General features: G+C 47.0%; 1 protein-coding gene across 1 annotated transcript in view; it reads right to left on the bottom strand.

The window, feature by feature from the left end:
- Nucleotides 1-21005, bottom strand: part of GBF1 (golgi brefeldin A resistant guanine nucleotide exchange factor 1) — a 374794-nt gene that overhangs the window by 106819 nt on the left and 246970 nt on the right. Inside the window, exons 27-29 of the mRNA XM_070946393.1 lie at nt 17133-17204; nt 11068-11162; nt 8888-9041 (exon numbers count right to left, since the gene is read on the bottom strand). Coding sequence (XP_070802494.1) covers nt 8888-9041; nt 11068-11162; nt 17133-17204 — 321 coding nt within the window. The remainder of the gene's footprint in view (nt 1-8887; nt 9042-11067; nt 11163-17132; nt 17205-21005) is intronic.

Genomic DNA, 21005 nt, shown 5'->3' with positions numbered 1-21005 from the left:
GGTATTTATATGGAGTGAGGATTTGTGGACAGTTGTAAGCAATTCTCCAGCAGATCTCAATGAGAAACAGAAAAGGCAAAATGGAAAAGCACTAGCCAGCATAATTTTACATGCTAACATCTGCTAGGGAATGCTGGCTTGCCCTACACAGAATTTATGTAAAAGAAGCAGAAAAGTAACTCTCACCAGAAAACTGTATAGGGCAGTGATGGCTAACCTTTTTGCCATTGCGTGCCAGGAGAGGGGTGGGTGGGTGAGGTTCGTGCACGCACATGCATGGCCTCAGAGTGGGGTGGGAATGGAGATTTTGCAATATCCTTCCCCTGGAGTGGGGTGGGAATGGAGATTTTGCAGTATCCTTCCCCTGCCATGCCCACATAGCCAAGCCATGCCTACAAAGCCATGCCCACAGAACCGGTAGTAAAAAAATTTGGATTTCACTACTGTAATCATTCCATTGTACAGTGCCAAGGAACAGTATACGTATCATGTATTGGTATATTGTTTGATAAGATTTTATGGATACCAGATTTAGATCAAAATTTTCTGAGTGTGTCTTGCTTAAACAATGAAGGGTATGAGGTAATTTTTGCAAGGGTCATAAAGACCCTTTGTGCGCACAAAGTTTGAAACTGAACAATTGATATGTTTTGAACCACAAGGAAACTGGTGGCAGTATGCAAACAATCTTTTCTAATGAACCAAAGCATAATGAGTTTGCATATTTGTTACACAGAAGGCTGGGTCATGCAAGCTTTAAAGTATTGCAGAAAATGCCTGATCTGGCTGTAGGTTTGAATGTAAAAGATTGTGACAACTATTTGGATTGTGCAATTTGTAAGGAGGCCAAATCGAAAATATACCCTGTCAGCAAAAGAAGTGGCAGAAAATCTGAAAGAATATTTCAGTTAGTACATGCTGATTTCATTGGCCATCTCTCCCCTCCATGGGAGGAGCTAAATTTGCTTTGGTAATTGTTGATGATTTCTCAAGGTATGGCTTTTGTTATTTACTAAAAGCAAAACAAACATGTTTCAACAATTTTAGCAGTGGGTAATGTTTGTAGAGAGAAGGTATAAACAAAGTGTATGTCAATTACAAACAGACAGAGGTACAGAGTTCATGTCTAGTAAGTTTCAGCAGTGGCTGAGAAAGGCATAACCTGGAGTGGCGGGGGTTAAGGGCAGCAGTAGGTTAGCTGGGACGGGAGGGGCCACAGTGTAGTGGCTGGGGTAATGTGGCGACAGTCAATTGTCCTAGACCCGTGATGGCGAACCTGTGGCACGTGTGACACAGGTGGCATGTGGAGCCATATCTGTGGGCACACGAGCGTTGCCCTAGCTCAGCTTCAGCGTGCATACTTGTGCTGGCCAGCTGATTTTCGGGCCTTCCGGGCCCACCCACCAGAAGTTGGGAAACGGGCTGTTTCTGGCCTCTGGAGGGCCTCCAGGGGGGTGGGGATGGCCGTTTCCGCTCTCCCCAGGCTCCTACAAAGCCTCTGGAGCTTGGGGAGGGCAAAAAAATGGGCCTACTGGGCCCACCGTGCCATCACATGCCAAAAGTGGGGGAGAGAGTACAGGGGGGTTGCGGGCGCATGTGCAGGATGGTGGTGGGGTGCATTGAATTATGGGCATGGGCACGTGCGTGCATGACGCCCCTAGCTCCCCCTGCTTTTGTCACGCGATGACAAAAAGGTTAGCCATCACTGTCCTAGACCCTCCTGATACTACTATAGCCATGGCTGAAAAGCCCTCAGTTTGATGGAATTTGAAAAATGGTGCTAAAAAACAAATGGGTAGTCATTTCCTGTACCTTCAGAATTTTGTAATGTGATTAGAAAGCATTATTAACTATTAACTATTTTTAGTATAGTAGGAAGCATGGTTATTTATGTCAATTTTGTTGCTATACTGTCATGCTCCTACTTTAAGACAGGCGCACTAGGCTGTATAACACCAAACCCAAGGGAGTGAGCCATTCTGCTTATTTGTTAGGTGTAATTATAAATATTTTCTGAACATGAAAAAGGAGTCTGATTGTCTTATCTGTCTACTTGATAAGATAATAGAAGGAGTAAAAACGAGAATCTCAAACTGGGAGATAGAGAGAGAGATGGAGAGATGAAGAGAGAGGGAGGGAGGAAGGGAGAGAGAATACTGTATATGTGAATATGTCCAACAGATGTCTGAAAGAACATGGAAAAATTTTGGAAATACTTCTCGTGGTGGTCAAAACGAAAAACCAAAAGAAAAGGCAGAAATTTTACCCTTAACCAGTGGTGAAATCTAAAAATTGTTGCTACTGGTTCTGTGGGTGTGGCTTGGTGGGCGTGGCTTGGTGGTCATGTGACCAGGTGGGCGTGCCAACTTGACATCACGTACGTCACTCACTGTTAGAGCCAGGAGCTGCACATTCTGAAGCACATTCTGCCCTTCTGAAGCCCCCAACGCTTTGAGTTTCCTTCCACCATCTGATTTGACTGCCCAAGCGAACCTCAGAGCCTTCGCTTGCCCCGCTCTCCATCCCGGAGGGCTGCGCATCCCCCGCGAATCCTCCGTACAAACTGCCCACCCCATTTCTGCAAAAGCAGAGCCCCCCCCCCCCCCACAGGGCAATCCAAAGAGGGGAGGGGATGCTGCAGAAAAGGCCATCTTCCACCTGTGCCTCCCATGCTGGCTCTGTGGGGCTTGGGGCTCCAAGGCAGCCCACTGGATTCCCACCCACCCATCCAGCCACCTGCCTGCTCTCTTTGACCACCAGCGCCACTCCAGGAACTCGGCCCATGGAGTCCAGCACTCCAGGGGAGGGAGGCTCAGCCGCGCCGCCACTTCCCAGCAGTGAAGCAGAGCAAGAGGGACAGAGGCCCCCCACGTGGGGGATGGCCAGGCCCAGCCGCACCACCAAGAGCCCGCAGCACTTTCCCTTTGCCCTTGTTGTGGCCCCGCCCTCTGAGCCTGTCCCATCGGAGGAAGAAAGCTCCGAGCATGAGGAAGAGGAGTCAGCCAGGCCTCCCTCTCCAGGCCCCTCCCCTCTGGCATTGTCTCAAGTGCCGGCCGAGGGAGAGGAGACAGCTGATTCGAGTCAAAGTGATAATGACACATCATTCCTGGACGCACGCCTCCGAAGGCGTGATAAACGTTTGCAGCAGCTTGGGAGGCGTGCTAGGGATTAGAACTGAGTCACTGGACCACACCCCAGAGACCACACCCCAGAGACTATATAATAGAGAGTGGTGGTCAAGGATCTTTTGTGACGAACAAAGCAAAACCTTGGAGTCACTAAAGCCTCGTCCGGAACTGCTGGGAGAAATATTATTTCTGTTTGGACTTTCTTGAACGTTCGTATCTTATCTGTCTGTTTGTGAAAATAAAGTAACTTGGCAGACGGTGTGTCTATCGCTGCCAAGTTGGAGATAAGAACTGGGTGCGTTCCAAAGTGTTTCCTTAACCCTCGACTGGCTGTGTGTGTGTGTGTGGGGACGGGGACAGATCATCTTGTTCGTCACCCCATACTCCATCGTTAACCCACGATGGACCAACAGCTGCAGCAGCAGTTACAGCAGATACTGCAGGCCAATCAGCTTCTGCAACAGCAAGTAGCACAGCTAACTGCCCAACTTGCTTTGGGAAATGCTCCTGCAGCTCCACCTCCTCCCCCTCCCCGCCTGAGATGCCCAGTGAACGTGCCAGATAGGTTTTCTGGGCAGCAGGAGATGTTTCCGGCCTTCTTGGGACAATGCCAACTGTTTATGGCAATGAGGCCGGAGGATTTTCCGGATGACCGGGCTCGGGTGGCATTTGTTATCAGCTCCCTCTCGGGCACTGCCGCCCGATGGGCCACGCCCCTGTTGTTGCAAGATAGCCCCTTGCTCCTGGACTTTCAGGGCTTTTTACAACACCTGCGCACCATGTTTGAGGACCCCCTCCGGGTGCAGACGGCAGCGAGGCGCATCAAGGACCTCCGCCAAGGCAAGCGCCCCCTGCAGGACTATATTGCAGAGTTCCGACTGCTAGGCCAGGATTCGGCTTGGAATGAGGTGGCGCTGATGGACGCCTTCCAGGACGGCCTTTCCGACGAGATGCAGGACGAGCTGGTTCGTGTGGAGGCGCCACCGACCCTCAACGCGCTGGTGACCCAATGCCTGCGTATCGACGCCCGCTTGCAACGGCGACGGCCCCGTCGGGCTCTTCCGGAACCATTGACAGCGTCGGCACCCCCGCGTTTCGCACCGACAGCGCTCCGAACCGCACAGCGTTTTGTGGCAACGGCTGAGGAGCCTATGGAGCTCGGAGCAGCCAGACCTCAACTGACGGCCCAGGAGCGGATGCGGAGACGTCAAGGGGGGTTGTGCCTCTATTGCGGCGAGGCGGGACATTTTGCCGCCTCGTGTCCCCGGAAGCGGAGTGGACCGCTCAGGCCTGTTCCGGAGTCTCGGCGTGACCTGCCGGGAAACGGGCCAGGCCTGGCCTAGGGGAAACTCTGGGTCAGGCACGTGACCATGCCCCGCCGGAGTCGGCGGCTGTGGACTGTGAGCCCCCTCGGCACCTGATTTTGAACACCCGGGTGTTGTTGGCTAACCGGTCGGAGGGGCTCCAAGCGCACGCGCTGGTGGACTCGGGGGCCACCACGAACTTTATGGACCAGGCCTTTGTGGCCCATTACAAAGTCCCCTTGGTTCCAGTGGACCCTCCGTTGAGGGTTGAAACTATAGATGGGCGGGAACTCGTGGCGGGGCCCATCAAAACCGCTACCCAGCCCTTGCGCCTCGCCATTGGAAACCACGAGGAGGCGATCCAGTTTTACGTAACGGCGGATCTGCACTTTCCCTTGGTCCTGGGGATGGCCTGGCTTCGGGCGCACGACCCTCAGGTGGCGTGGTCGAGAAACGCCATCTCGTTCCCGAGCCTGCAGTGTGTCGACCACCTTCGCCACACCTGCGCCGGCCAGGACGTCTCTGCCCCAAACGTCTCCTTGCCTCCGGAGCTGACGCCCTTCGCCGACGTGTTCAGCGAGAAGGAGGCGGACTGCTTGCCCCCGCACCGACCCTACGACTGTGCGGTGGACCTAATGCCCAACGCGCCCCTGCCTTCGGGACGCCTGTACTCCATGTCGGAGCCCGAGCTGGCCACCTTGCGGGACTTCCTGGAAAAGAACCTGGCCCGTGGGTTCATCCGGCCTTCGACCTCCCCGCTCTCGGCCCCGGTCCTCTTCGTTAAAAAGAAGACGGGGGACTTGCGCCTGTGTTGCGACTACTGGCGCTTGAATGCCATCACAGTGCGAAATCGCTACCCCCTGCCGCTGATCCCGGAGCTGATGGAGAGGTTGCGGGAGGCCTCGATCTTCACTAAGCTCGATCTCCGAGGGGCTTACAACCTGGTGCGCGTGAGAGAGGGGGATGAGTGGAAGACGGCGTTCGGTACGCGGTACGGACACTTCGAGTATACCGTCATGCCGTTCGGGTTGACCAACGCCCCCGCGGTCTTCCAGCACTTGATGAACGATGTGTTCCGGGACATGCTGGATCGGTTCGTGGTGATCTACTTGGATGACATTTTGATCTATTCCCGGACCCCGGAAAGTCACCTCCAGCATGTCCGCCAGGTCCTGCAGCGCCTGCGGGAGCACCAGCTCTATGCGAAGTTGGAGAAATGCTACTTCTTCCAGACTTCCATAGAGTTCCTCGGGCACATCATCACCCCCGAGGGCATCGCGATGGACCCGCACAAGGTGGAGGCCTTGCGCAGTTGGGAACCCCCGCGTCGGGTGAAGGACGTCCAGCGTCTGTTGGGATTCGCCAACTACTATCGGACCTTCATCCCGGGCTTCGCCACCCTGACCTTGCCGTTGACCCAGCTCCTTCGGAAGAAGGTCCCGTTCCAGTGGGGGCCCCCGCAGCAGCAGGCCTTCGAGGTCCTCAAGCAGGCCTTCCTCACGGAGCCAGTCCTGAGGCACCCCAATCCACACCGTCCGTTCGTGGTGGAGACGGACGCGTCCAACGTGGCGATTGGGGCGGTGTTGCTACAGGCTCCGGTGGATGGCGGCACTCTTTTTCCCTGCGCATACTACTCCCGGAAACTCAACCCTTCCGAGCGCAACTACACCATCTGGGAAAAGGAGTTGCTGGCCATCAAGGCCGCGTTCGAGGCTTGGCGACATCACCTCGAGGGGGCCCGACACCAGGTGGAGGTGCGGACGGACCATCGGAACCTGGAGCACCTCACCACGGCACGGAAGTTGAACCAGCGGCAGATCCGGTGGTCGTTGTTTTTCGCCCGGTTCAACTTCCACGTCACCTACATTCCGAGCAACCTCAACCAGAGGGCGGACGCGCTATCCCGTAAGCCGGAATACTTTTGCCCCAAGGACTCCCTTCCCCCCCGGACGGTGCTGCCAGCGGACTCCTTGGCCGCGGTCCAGGAACCGGTGGACCTGCGGGCTCAGGTGCTGGAAGCGCAGCGACGGGACGACTGGTCGCAGCAGCGGAGAGCGGACGTCGGCCCCGCGTCCCCATGGACTGTGGAGGAGGGCTTGCTCAGACATCGGGGTCGGCTGTACGTGCCCACGAGTCCGCTCCGAGCCCTTGTCATGAACCAGTGTCATGACAACCCCGCGGCGGGGCACTTCGGCTTCTTTAAGACTTTGAACCTGGTGACACGGACTTTTTGGTGGCCTCGGGTACGGCACGACGTGCACGCCTACGTGACGTCCTGTGTGACGTGCCGACAGGCCAAAGCCGCGTCCGGCCCCCCTCCTGGACTCCTCCAGCCACTGCCGACACCGGAGAGACCGTGGGGAGCCATCTCCATGGACTTCCTGACAGACCTGCCCCTGTCCGCTACGTACACGACCGTCCTCGTGGTGGTGGATGCGCTCACGAAGATGGCACATTTCATCCCGTGCCGCGGCCTGCCCTCGGCCCGCACCACGGCTCGCCTGTTCCTGCAACATATCTTCCGCCTCCACGGCCTGCCGGACCGGGTGGTTTCGGACCGCGGGGCCCAGTTCACGGCCCGCTTCTGGAAAAGCCTGATGGCCGCGCTGGAGGTGCAGGTGTGCCTGTAGTCGTCGCACCATCCGGAGACTGACGGGGGCACGGAGAAGGTCATCGGCATACTGGAGCAGTACCTCTGCTGTTTTGTCAACCAGCAGCAGGACAACTGGGCCGAGTACCTTCCCCTGGCGGAGTTCGCCTTTAATAACTCCCAACACACCTCCACCCAGATGACCCCGTTCCATGCCAACGTCGGATACCATCCACGGCTTTTCCCGTTGACCATCATGGACTCCCCTGTTCCCGAGACCCGGGACTTCCTCTCAGAGCTGCAGGCGGTGCAGCAACTGGTGCGGCGGCAGCTGATCCGGGCGAAAGAGGATTATAAACGGTTTGCCGATCGCGCCCGCCGGGCGACGCCACCGCTGGAAGTAGGAGATCGGGTGTGGTTGTCCACGAAACACCTCCCCACGGACCGGCCGGTACGGAAACTGGCCCAACGCTTTATCGGTCCCTTCCCTATCGAGGCGGTCATCAATCCGGTGGCCTACCGGTTGACTCTACCCCGCTCCATGCGGCTCCACCCTGTTTTTCATCGGTCCCTCCTGGTCCCTGAGGCCCCCGCGAGCCATCTCCGCCGCCCGCCGACGCCTGCCCCCCCAGCCGCAGCCGACGAGGACGACGCCTCGACGTACGAGGTGGACAGTATCCGGGACTCCCGTTGGCTGAAGGGGCGCTTCCAATACCTCATCGCCTGGAAGGGGTACGGGCCCGAGGATTTCACCTGGGTGGACGCGTCTGCCGTTCAGGCCCCTGACCTGGTGCGGGCTTTCCACGAACAGTTCCCGTCCCGACCCCATCCCGACCGTCAGACCCGGGGGAAGGGCCCTGCGGTGGGGGATAGTGTTGTGGCCCCACCCTCTGAGCCTGTCCCATCGGAGGAAGAAAGCTCCGAGCATGAGGAAGAGGAGTCAGCCAGGCCTCCCTCTCCAGGCCCCTCCCCTCTGGCATTGTCTCAAGTGCCGGCCGAGGGAGAGGAGACAGCTGATTCGAGTCAAAGTGATAATGACACATCATTCCTGGACGCACGCCTCCGAAGGCGTGATAAACGTTTGCAGCAGCTTGGGAGGCGTGCTAGGGATTAGAACTGAGTCACTGGACCACACCCCAGAGACCACACCCCAGAGACTATATAATAGAGAGTGGTGGTCAAGGATCTTTTGTGACGAACAAAGCAAAACCTTGGAGTCACTAAAGCCTCGTCCGGAACTGCTGGGAGAAATATTATTTCTGTTTGGACTTTCTTGAACGTTCGTATCTTATCTGTCTGTTTGTGAAAATAAAGTAACTTGGCAGACGGTGTGTCTATCGCTGCCAAGTTGGAGATAAGAACTGGGTGCGTTCCAAAGTGTTTCCTTAACCCTCGACTGGCTGTGTGTGTGTGTGTGGGGACGGGGACAGATCAGCCCTGAGCAGCAGCGCTTACCTGGGCGGGCCAGTGCGGGTAGTCCTTCTTGTCACTCTACCTCCCTGCCTGGGTGCAGACATCCGCCTGCCCGCTGCCGCCATTCTTGCCACTCTACCTCCCTGCCTGGGTGCAGACATCCGCCTACCTGAAGCAACCTCCCAAAGCAACTCCACCGCCATTTGCTTTCATTCTGCGATGGGAGAAGGAAGAAAGCGAACGGCAGCAGCATGGCGATGCTCCGGGAGGGCAGGCGAACCAGCCCCAATATCTGCCTGAACCAGTCCGAACTGGGAGCATTTCACCCCTGCCCTTAACATATGGACCAATGATACTTTTAGTATTGGAACATTCGCAGTAACTAATACTGAAGAGACACAACAAAATTAGTCCCTTCAGAAAACTGACATATCACACAGAACTGTATTTACCTGGGCACTTATTTCTTCTCTGCGCAGAAGTCGGATTGCCAGTCTCAATAGACCCACTACTGCTCTTTCCACTAGACAACAGTATTCCATAGCATTAATACATAAATGGTAAAGATGATCTCGCATTGCCTGCCAAACGAAAGTCACACGATCCCTATAAAGAAAGGGAAAGAAAAAGAGTATTGTGGGGAAAAAATAAATCAAACACAGGCTTTATTCCAGGCAGTTGATAGTGGGAATTTGTGATCAATGTATGTGAAGATTTATTCAGAGCCAATTTGGTTAACGTGCTGGCCTTAACTAGGGGACTATAAATTCTGGTCTTCCATTAAAGCATGGAAGCCGGCTGGGTGATTTTGGGACAGCCACTCTTAGCCCAACTCATCTCATAGGGTTGCTGCTGCAGGAGAAATAGGAGGGAGCATTATGTACCCTGCCCTGAGTTGTACAAAATAAAGGCAAGATACAAATCAAATACATAATTTAGCCAAAATTAGGGTCCACTAATCCAGGGGTCCTCAACCTGTGGGCCATGGCCAACTACTGGGCTGTGGCCTATTGGCTGCCGGGCCACGTAAGTAGCTGGTTGATGCAAATGTGTGTGCGCAATGCATGCAAGCATTGTGAACGTTATGGGCATTACACGGGCTCTTGCAGCCCAACTTGCATGAGTGTTGTCGCAGGTGCTCGTGACTCCACACATGCAAACGTCATTGCGGGCAGTCACAGCCCCACTCCACTTATACTTGGTAAGTATAAATTGAGATGCTTGAAGAAAGTACAGAATATTTTTGAACTATTTGTAGGAGTATGTTTGATGTTAATTTTCTTAGTTGTTAAAGGGTTACTTTTGGATAGATATAGCAGACTTTAAAGAGAGCTCAATTTATCATTAATTATATTCAGCTGCTTATCAATTAAAGAGATAGTATCTGCTGTTTCTATACAACGCCTAGCTAGAAATTCTTCTTGAGAGATGTTATCAGTCGATTGACAAAGAACGGCTTTCTCTCTTGCTTGTTAATACAATGCCAATATTGTAATATTAGTTACACACTGAGGTGATTAGAACTAATACACTTGGCTTTTAGTTTGATAAAGTCCATTCATGGTGAGAAGACTGAGATATTTGATGTATTTTTATTAAATGATCAATACTCAGATGTATCAGTAAAGAAAATTCTATTTAAATCTTTGGCTTATAGGAACAGTTTTGTACCTTCAATGAAATGTTAACTTTACAGGGTTTTCCCCTTTTATATGTGTGCATGCGTATAAAGGACAGCAGATAATTAACACATGTATCTGAGATACACATAGACATAAACATAATTAGTCCTATGACAGCTATTTACAAGTTTTTGCTGGAAACCCAGTGGTGGGATGCAACCGGTTTAACAACCTGTTCGATGAGTGCGCGCTTTGCCCGCGCATGTGCTATGTTCAAAAACTGCCCATTTTAAGCTTAAAAACTTACCTTCTAGGTCAGCTGGTGAGTAAAACAGCTGATGTGCGGCAATCTGCTGTGCCATGTGAATCAGCTGGGCTAAAAAACAGGGAAATATAGGACAGAAAAGGGCAGGGGCGGGACCAACTGCTCATCGGAACTACCAGTTTGCCCGAACCGGCTGAATCCCAGCCCTGAAGAAACCAGCATTTATTTCAGCTTTCTGGCAAAAAATATCTATTGCAAATAATGACTGCTGCAAAAAAGACATTTAATAACTGCTGCAAAAGAGATGGTAAAATCCAGTGTGGTCATGGGGTGAACCACTTAAAACTGACAAGACTTACAAACGTAATTCTGGATTCAATTACAATTGTAAATAAAGTAGTACCAGTAATTAGTGGAAAGGTATCACTTTCCAGTCAGCTTCACACTAAAAAAATGGGTCACATATGGGGATAAATTGGTGGAGATCAAGCAGAATTTGATATGAAAATCTCTCCATCACAGTTGCCTCATTATGTGCCAATAAGTCATCATTGACTCTTAGTAACAATATAGATTTTCTTCATGGCATTAAGAATGGAATAATCAAATTTAATTGCTATTAGGGATACTCTTTAACCTGACAATCTACCTGAGTTTCCAGTTTGGAGAATGCTATCAAGTAAAATTGAAAGTTCTCAACAGTTTTTGCAATATCAAAGGGTGAATTGGCATCTATATGGCTCACCTATTTTCCAGCGCAATCCTCAAAAGCATCTCCAAACAGAAAGCACAGTCTTCTTCATCATAGGTTTCCTCATCAGGAGACACAGATATGAGAGCCTGAAGCAGCCAAAGAATATTCACATATATAACATTGGTATAAAATTGAGAACAGATACAATAAGCTGCTGCAATGATCATGGAAATGAAAAGTCAAACATGTTTTGTAGGTGTAATATTATACATTTATTTTTTAACATTTGTCAGCTCCTCTGATTGGAAGATGTGGACAGCTCACAATAATCAAACAGATTTTAAAAATATTATTACCCCAATAGCATAAAAACAGCATAAATCAGTGATTAGATGTCTGGGTGTCAGCGTTCCAAATTATGATCTCCTCCAGCGCTGACATGAATGAGAGAGGGAGAAGCTTTGCTTTAATGCTGAGATGAACTTTTACCTAGTTTCCTGCTCTTCAGTAGATAGCGTTACCTGGGTGACAGAGGGAGGGGGGAATTCCTGTGAAAAGAAAGTGCTTGGGACGAAGAGATGGATCTGCACGATGGCCAATGAGACATTGGGGTTCAAGAACGGAAAGGGAGGGGTTTGGAAGGAGGTGCCAGTTTTGGCTGCACAAAGAGTTCAGAGATGTCGTTCTTTCTATTCTTAAATAAGAAAAGATTCATTAGAGACCTTGCGTTTGAGAATGAAGTTTATTTATGATAGCAGCGAAACCTGACACTGGGTTCCTCCTGGATAAAGAGGAGCCTATGGAGCTGTTACAAGGCTGCTGTGAGGAATATTCTCAATATCTGCTAAAGAAAGCAACTCAACTTCACTCAGTTGAAGAAATCCTTTGAAAGTTACCAGACAGAGCATGTCTGAGGTCTGTTATTTGGAAAGAGTTAGCTGGTTCTAAAGAAGTGAACCTTTTGGGTGTAAGCTTGATCATTTGTGTTCTGGACCCATGCCCCTCCTAATTGGTTGAATGGTGGCATGTAGTTGGGTCTGAGCGGTGGTTAATACTTTTTTGCAGGATGGGATGATACAGCCTACTTTGAAGGAGGTGTGGGTATAACTCTTTCTGAAGAGGCCATTCTTGGTCGCAACTGTTTTAGACAACTTTGATCCAGTCTCCAATCTTCCCTTTTTAGGGGAGGCTGTTGACAGGGAGGGTTGGTTTTCAGCCATAGAGAGTCATGAAGAGAGTCTTGAAAACCCAAATAGTTTTGGGTTTTGGGCTTCTAAATTTAGTGACATGTCACATTTGACTCTGGATGGGGTTGCATTCTCTCCAAGGGTGGGTTCTACTTACCTTTACTACCAGTTCGCAACAGGACCACGGACGCTTACTTGCTTCACATGCACTTCTGCGCATGTGCAGTAGCTTCTGCGCAGATCACCCATGATGACGTCGTGGCGGGTGGGAGAAGCCTCCTGCCGCTTTTACTACCGGCTCTATAGAACCGGACAAAATTGGGAGCAACCCACCACTGATTCTCCCAGATGGAACTGATGTGTAATTAGGGAGTCTTCTTGGGCTCATGCTATTGCTTGATAAACAAATGGCAGCTGTGCATAAGTGGAGCTTTTGCATGATCTACCAACACACACACTTTCAGATTTGCAATTAATATAATCTTACAATAAAGTAGAATTAGTTCTTCTAGTGATGCTTCCTGTCTGGTTTGCCTCACAAGACAAAGTCTGCAAGTCTGAAAGTATATCTCCTCTTCCATTTTCCTTATTTTTATATTGTATGTTCAAATTGTCATTGTAAAAAGAGAAATGAAGTTGTATTGAACCCTTTTTCTTTCTTCCTTTTAAAATAGCTCTGTCCATGCATCAGTGGTATGTGTGTTCATTTTCCTAACTTTTACAATAATCTCTTGAACATAAACAGGACTGCAACAGCACAAATGAATTCTTTTTTAAAATAACTATAATTTTCACAAAGTGAATTTAGCTGCCCCAACAAATTTTATCTAAATTTCAAAAAATTGTATTATCACAGTATAATATATTATGAAATAGACATAAAAATGAATATTTTGCAGGGAATGATTTCCATGAACATTAGAGTTTGTTTCAGACTAGAATTAGTGAATACAGGTTTTATTAAAAAATATAAGCCTTCTGCACAATTAGATTTTAAAAAGTAAGACAGAGATAGAGAATTCTTGTGATATATGTCCATCTTGTTGCTGTTAGTTGCGAAGTCATGTCCGACCCATCGCGACCCCATGGACAACATTTCTCCAGGCCTTCCTGTCCTCTAACATCCTCTGGAGTTAATTTAAGCTCACACTGACTGCTTCAGTGACTCCATCCAGCCACCTCATTCTCTGTCGTCCCCTTCTTCTTTTGTCCTCAATCTTTCCGAGCAATCTTTCCCTCTTCTCCAGTGAGTCCTTCCTTCTCATTAGATGGCCAAAGTATTTGAGTTTCATCTTCAGGATCTGGCCTTCTAAAGAGCAGTCAGGTTGATCTTCTCTAGGACTGACCGGTTTGATCGCCTTGCAGTCCAAGGGACTCACAGGAGTCTTCACCAGCACCATAGTTCAAAGGCCTCAATTCTTTGGCGCTCAGACTTTCTTTTGGTCCAACTTTCACAGCCATACATTGCAACTGGGAAAACCATAGCCTTGACTATACACGCTTTTGTTGGCAGGGTGATGTCTCTGCTTTTTAGTAAGCTATCTAGTGTCAGCTTTGGAAGCCATATTAGCCCCCAAAGCTTCCATGCTGCCACCTTCTCATGTGTGGGAAAGTAGGAGAGGGGATTTAGTAGAGGGAATGTATTTAGACAAAAGAGCATTCTTCCTTTCGGTCAAGGTCAGGACAATCCTGCATCTGGAGGAGGGGTGGTTGGAGTGATGTCTCGAGATGGGACGGATGGTGATTGGAGCATGTGATGGACTGATGAGTTTTGGGGGTTTTGATTTACTGATGGAAAACCCAGAACTCTCAGATTCGGGTTTTCCCAGATGTGCCAGTATACCTACTCTAATAAATGGAATTTTGAGAAAATGCTTGCTTCAGAGTTTTTAATTGGAGTTGGAGTTTTCTGGAATGCTGACATCTAGATTTGCCATAGCTTTTCTTCCCAGAAGCAAGTGTCTTTTCATTTCTTGGCTGCTGTCCCCATCTGCGGTAATCTTGGAGCCCAGGAAAATAAAATCTATCACTATCTCCATTTCTTCCAGGTGCCATGATCTTTGTTTTCTTATTGTTGATTTTCAAGCCAACTTTTGCACTCTCCTTCTTCACCCACATCAGGAGGGCTCTTTAGTTCCTCTTCACTTTCTGCCATTAAGAGTGGTATCATTTGCATATCTGAGGTTGTTGATATTTCTCCCGGCAATCTTAATTCCAACTTTTGATTCATCTAGCCCCACCTTTCTCATGATGTGCTCTGCATATAAGTTAAATAGGCAGGGCGACAGTATACAAACTTGCTGGATTCCTTTCCCAATTTTGAACCAATCAGTGGTTCCATGTCCAGTTCTCACTGTTGCTTCTTGACCCGCATATAGGTTTCTCAAGAGACAAATAAGATGGTCTGGTACTCCCATCTTAAAGAAGAACTTGCCATAATTTGTTGTGATCCACACAATCAAAGGCTTTAGCATAGTCAATGAAGCAGAAGTAGATGTTTTTCTGCTCCCTAGCTTTCTCCAAAATCCAGCGTGTGTTGGTAATTTGATCTCTAGTTCCTCTGCCTCTTCGAAATCTTGCCTGTACTTCTGGTAGTTCTCGATCCACATACTGCTGGAGACTAGCTCGTAGGATTTTAAGCATAACTTTACTAGCATGTGAAATGAGTGTAATGGTGCAATAGTTTCAACATTCTTTGGCATTGCCTTTCTTTGGAATTGGAATGTAAACTGACCTTTTCCAATCCTGTGGCTACTGTTGAGTTTTCCAAATTTGCTGGCAAATTGAGGATAGCACTTTTACTGCATCGTCTTTAAAGATTTTGAATAGCTCAGCTGGAATACTGTCACCTCCACTAGCTTTGTTGTTGCTCAGATTTCCTAATTTGACTTCACATTCTAGGATGTCTGGCTCAAGGTCAGTGACCATCCCATTGTGGTTATCAGGGGCATTAAGCTCGTTCTTGTTCTTCTGTGTAATTTTGCCACCTCTTCTGCCTCTGTTAGGTCCCTGCCATTTTGGTAGTTTATCATGCCCATCTTTGCATGAAACGTTCCCTTCATATCTCTAATTTTCTTGAAGAGATCTCTGGTCCTCCCTATTCTATTGTTTTCTTCTATTTCTTTGCACTGTTCATTTAAGAAGGCATTCTTATCTCTTCTAGCTGTTCTCTGGAATTCTGCATTCAATTGGGTGTCTTTCTCCCTTGCCTTTTGCTTCTCTTCTTTCCTCAGCTATTTGCAAAACTTCCTCAGACAGCCATTTTGCTTTCTTGGTTTCTTTTAGTTGCTACCTCTTGTATAATGTTGCGATCCTCTGTCCATAGTTCTTCAGGCACTCTGTCTATCAGATTTAATTTCTTAAATCTATTTGTCACCTCTACTGTATATTCATCAGGGGTATTAGTTAGTTCATACCTGAGTGGCCTAGTGCTTTTCCCTACATTCTTCAATTTAAGCCTAAATTTTGCAACAAGAAACTCATAATCTGAGCTGCAGTCAGCTCCTGGTCTTGTTTTTACTTACTGTATAGAGCTTCTCCATCTTTGGCTACAGAGCACGTAGTCAATCTGATTTCTGTGTTGACCATCTGATGATGTCCATGTGTAGAGTCATCTCTTGGGTTGTTGGAAAAGAGTGTTTGCTCTGACCATCGTATTCTCTTGACAAAATTCTATCAACCTGTGCCCTGCTTCATTTTGTACTCCAAGGCCAAACTTGCCTGTTATTCCGGTTATCTTTTGGCTTCCTACTTTAGCATTCCAATCCCCCCTGATGATAAGGACATCATTTTTTGGTGTTAATTCTATAAGGTGCTGTAGGGTTTCATAGAACCAGTCAATTTCATCCTCTTCAGCATCAGTAGTTGGGGCATAGACTTGGACTACTATGATAATGTCCGTCTTAGTGTGCCACTAAGACTTCAAACTGCAGTATGTTAAGGGCTGCTATAAACAATTTCATGGATGTAAGAATTGTTGACCTACATGGCCAATGCATAGCCATATGAATAACTTATATTTCTTTAATATGTATTTCAGAATGAGAAAAGCATACAGGTACATTAATGACTGCAATTGGGATCAGCAACTTGGTTATTAAGCAAAGTAGTCACTAAGTGAAAAATCACTAACTGTGACTGTGTTTACAATTTTCACTTCAGTTTTCCTTTGCTTTACAATGTTGGTAGTATATAACCCCAAATGGCTGGGTAAGCGTAAATGGCAGGCAAGATTTCCAGAATTTGACTCCTGAGGCAGCTGGAAAAAAGGGCAACTCTTATAGCACTTTTTCTTCACTCCCCCTTTATGCTTATCTCAGAGCTGGGATAATGAGCAAGAAGAAAATTGTATTTACATTCATTGGAGAGAAAGGGATAAAAAGATTGCACACACACAATGGGAAATACACATAAATAGGAATGTGCTCTGGCCAGCATATCTTAGTACACTCAGCAGATCTGTTTAGGAGGCAATCAAAAGTCTTTAGTATAAAATATATTAGGCTCATTTAGAGAATAGCAGGGGGCTGGAGTATTCTAATCAATTAATTACATTCAGAAAGCTGAGCTTATTAATTTATGGTTAGCAATTTTTAGGAATGTGGTTAGCACTTTTTAGGGACATGCTATGCTGGAGAAAAACAACTCAAGAAGAGACAATGTTTAGGCAATGTCTCCACGGAGGGGGGGGGGGGTGGAGGGAAAAATGGGCCAGGTGCAGGACAATATATACTAACTGACTGTAACAGCATTGTGATTGAGACATGTAAATATTATAAAGATGGGTGTTGGCTGCAATATGTAAGCAATACAAATCCATCTAAAATTAGCAATGAAATCTCATTACTCACAGTAAATTTTCTCAAAACTCTGCAACTGGTTTAAGCTTGCCTATTTCTAGTCTGCCTGAAGGGCTAACTCAAACCTCACCTTCATTAATTCCTGCAGGGACTCAAGTTGCAGAAACTTGCTCTCAGTGATTAACTTCTCTGGATCACATTGCTGTAAAGTGGAAAATTAGAAGACAAACAAATTATTAATCTTACAAGGCAAAAATAAGTAAAATATAAGTAGTATAAAAACTAAGTATCCACAAACATTTCTAGAATGTATTGCCTCTTTTTTAAATACCCCATACTAATTTTTAGGATGAAGGACTTCTTGGTTTGAACTCAGCATCTTTTTCTCAAGAAATTAAAGAGCTTCTTGAAAGGATTATGAACTGTAATAAATTTAGAATAAAATAGAATAACAGAGTTGGAAGAGACCTTGTAGGTCATCTAGTCAAACCCCCCACCCAATCAGGAGACCCTACGCCAGGGGTGTCAAACTTGCATTGTCACAGAATCATCACGTGAAGTATTGTGACTTTTTCCCCCTTCACACGTGGCCAGTGCGTGACGTATCTGGCCCACAGGCTGTGAGTTTGACACCCCTGCCCTACACCATTTCTGACAGATGGCAGTTCAACCTCTTCTTGAAAGCTTCCAAGTGATGAAGCTCCTATAACTTCGAAAGGCAAGTTGTTCCATTGGTTGATTGCTCTCACTGTCAGAAAATTTCTTCTTATTTCCAGGTTGAATCTCTCCTTGTTCAGTTTCCATCCATTATTCCATGTCTGGACTTCAGGTGCTTCGGAAAATAGCTTGACCTCCTCCTCTCTGGGATAGCCCCATAAATATTGGAATACTGCTATCATGTCTCCCCTGGTCCTTCTCTTCACTAGATGAGCCATGCTCAGCTCCTACAACCGTTCTTCACGTTTTAGCCTCCAGTCCCCTAATATCTTTGTTGCTCTTCTCTGCATTCTTTCTAGAGTCTCGACATCTTTTTATACTGTGGTAACCAGAACTGGATGCAGTATTCTAGGTGTGGTCTTACTAAGGCTTTATACAGTGGTATTAGTACCTCACCTCAAATACTTTGGTCACCTAATGAGAAGGAAGGACTCACTGGAAAAGAGCCAAATGCTGGGAAAGATTGAGGGCAAAAGTAGAAGGGGACAACAGAGAATGAGGTAGCTGGATAAAGTCACTGAAGCAGTTGGCATGAGCTACCATCCGGGGGATGGTAAGAGGACAGGAAGGCTGGAGGAACATTGCCCATGGGGTAGCGATGGGTTGGACATGACTTCGCAACTAACAACAACAAAGTAGTACCTCACCTGGTCTTGAATCCCTGTGAATCCCTGTTAATGCAATTTAGGATTGGATTGGCTTTTTTGGCTGCCACTGGACACTGTTGGCTCATATTTAATTGGTTGCCCACTAAGGCTCCAAGATCCCTCTCACAGTTACTGCTATTAAGCCTGGTTTCTACCAATCTATATTTGTACTTTTGGTTTTTCTTGCCTAAGTGCAAGACTTTATTTTTCTCTACATTGAATTTCATTTTGTTAGTTAGGGCCCAGTTCAAGTGTGTCAAAAATAAAAACAAATCAAATAAATATACCTGTCCAATATATTTGAAAATATATTGCACCACTTAAAGTATGGAGGCCACTAAGGAACTTAATGTTGTCTCTTTTTTCCATCTTGAGTTGAGTGCTACCATCCACTGATGATAAAATCCACTATAAATATCATTTTTCCCAGTCAGAGTGAAAGCAGTTAAATATCATGTTAAAAGGTAAATATTTCCCTTTTCCAGTCATGTCCAACTTTAGGGGATGGTGCTCATCTCCTTTTCCTAGTTAAGGGAGGCAGCACTGTCTGAAGATGCTTCTGTAGTCATGACTATATGCCAAGGCACATGGAACACTGTTAAAAACAGCCAACTATGCTGTTTTTCCTCTTTGTCATTAATCAGAACTTTAGTGGGATGACACAAGGTTCCCTGTCAAAAGGTACCTAACATTTTACTATACTGTATATCTAATACTGACTTTCAAAGCAAAAAATGTGCCTTTAGAACAAGAAGTAATAATGATGGAAGTGATGATGGAAGGAAATACTTCTTCTCTACCTCTTTATCTATCTCAATGTAATATACTCTATATTTTTATTGCTGTACATATCTTGAATTCCCACCCAAAGGTGGTGATAGTGGTATTATTGTTTGCTGCACAGTCAGCCAAGTGTTTAGACTGGATTTGGCATTTTTATCCATCTATTACATCCTTCCCAAGGTCCTGAGAAAGGCACTTGTTTGATGATGTTAAAGGTATCACTATATTATTATATTATTACAGGTAGTCCTCTCTTAACTATCACTAAGTGATGTGGTCATTAAGTGAGACATCCTGTGACCATGGCTTTGCCATTGACTATGCTTGTTGGAAGCCAGCAGGGAAGCACACAAATGGCGATCACATGACTGATAGTCATAAATGTCCATCAGTTGTTAAGCACTCAAATCTCAATCACATGATTGTGAGGAGGTTCCAAAAGTCATAAATATGACTACTGGTTATAAAAATTTTCAGCATAATCATAAATTTGAATAGTTGCTAAACAGTACAGTTGTTTTGATACATATACCTATATATGCATACATGACCATGCTACATAGATACATTTATATTAATAATTTATACTTTATACATTTATTATATATATGTAGGTCTTTGGTTATTCGGGTTTTCTCCCGCGTAAAATTGGAAGTGTCTTGACGACATTTCGACAAAGTCTCATTCGTCATCTCCAGGCTGGTGTTTTCGGCTTCATGCTTCTAGGAGTAATGTGTGATCGCAGCTGCTTCTTCCTTTTAACTGCCAGTGAGGGTGGGAGCTGATTGGGTGGGAGCTTGGCTGTGTTCTGATTGGGTGGAGGTGTGTTCTGATTGGTTGGTGGTTTGGCTGTGCTCTGATTGGATGGGGGGTTGGCTGTGCTCTGACTGGCTGGGGGTGTGTTCTGTTTAGATGGGGGCTTGGTTGTGCTCGGGTTAGTCTGAGTTGCAGGGGGATTTGAGCTGGTGAGCTGCGTTGCTGTTGTTTGGCTTCGCGTTCGTGGTCATGCCACATCTTCATGGTTGGTGACAGTTTGCTTCATGTATGGATTGGAGGGGTTTAAAGTGGCTAATGATGCAGCTGTGGTCTGGCTTCTGGTTTGTGGTTGTGCCTCATCAGTGTGGGTTTGCTTTTTGGGTGGATGTGTGGTGGTGACATCCTGTGTGGTTTTCATGAGTGTGGGTCTGGTGTCATTCTTTGTGTTAGGGACTCGTTTGTCAATGAGGGCGGGTTTCCAAATGGCTGGTAGGCGGGAGGTATCATCTAGTTTATTCATGCTGTGTGGGCGTTTTTCTATCTCAATGGCTTCTCTGATTATTCTGTTGTTAAAGTGTTCAGTTTTGGCTATAATTCTGGTCTTTTTAAAATCAATATCATGTCCTGTGGCTTTAAGGTGTTGGACCAGGGAAGAAGTTGGTTCCTCTTTTCTGACTGAGTTCTTGTGTTCTTCAATGCGTGCACTTATTCTTCTGTTGGTTTGTCCGATGTATGTGGTGGGGCAGGCGGTGCATGGGATTTCATATACTCCTTGATTTTCTAACTCAATTTTGTCTTTGGGGTTTCTTAGGATGGTGGATATTTTTCGGTTTGTGCAGAATGCTGTCTTGATGTTGTGTTTGTGGAGGATCTTGCTGATTCTGTCTGTGGTGCCTTTTATGTATGGGAGGAGGGCTTTGCCGTTTTCTTGTTCTCTGTCTTGGATTTTAGTGGGGGTTTCTTTTTGGATTAGGTTGGTAATCTTATTTCTTTGGAATCCATTGGATGTTAGTACATTAGTGAGAGTGTGTTTTTTTAGGTTTTTAGGTGTTGTTCGTCAGCTAAGCGTTTTGTTCTGGAGATGAGTGTCTTGGCTACGG

This window comes from Pituophis catenifer, unplaced genomic scaffold (assembly GCF_029215685.1).
Source record: "Pituophis catenifer annectens isolate HBS135680 unplaced genomic scaffold, rPitCat1.0.hap2 SCAF_6, whole genome shotgun sequence".
Lineage (NCBI taxonomy): Eukaryota > Metazoa > Chordata > Lepidosauria > Squamata > Colubridae > Pituophis > Pituophis catenifer.
This window is presented reverse-complemented; position numbering and strand designations above follow the sequence as displayed.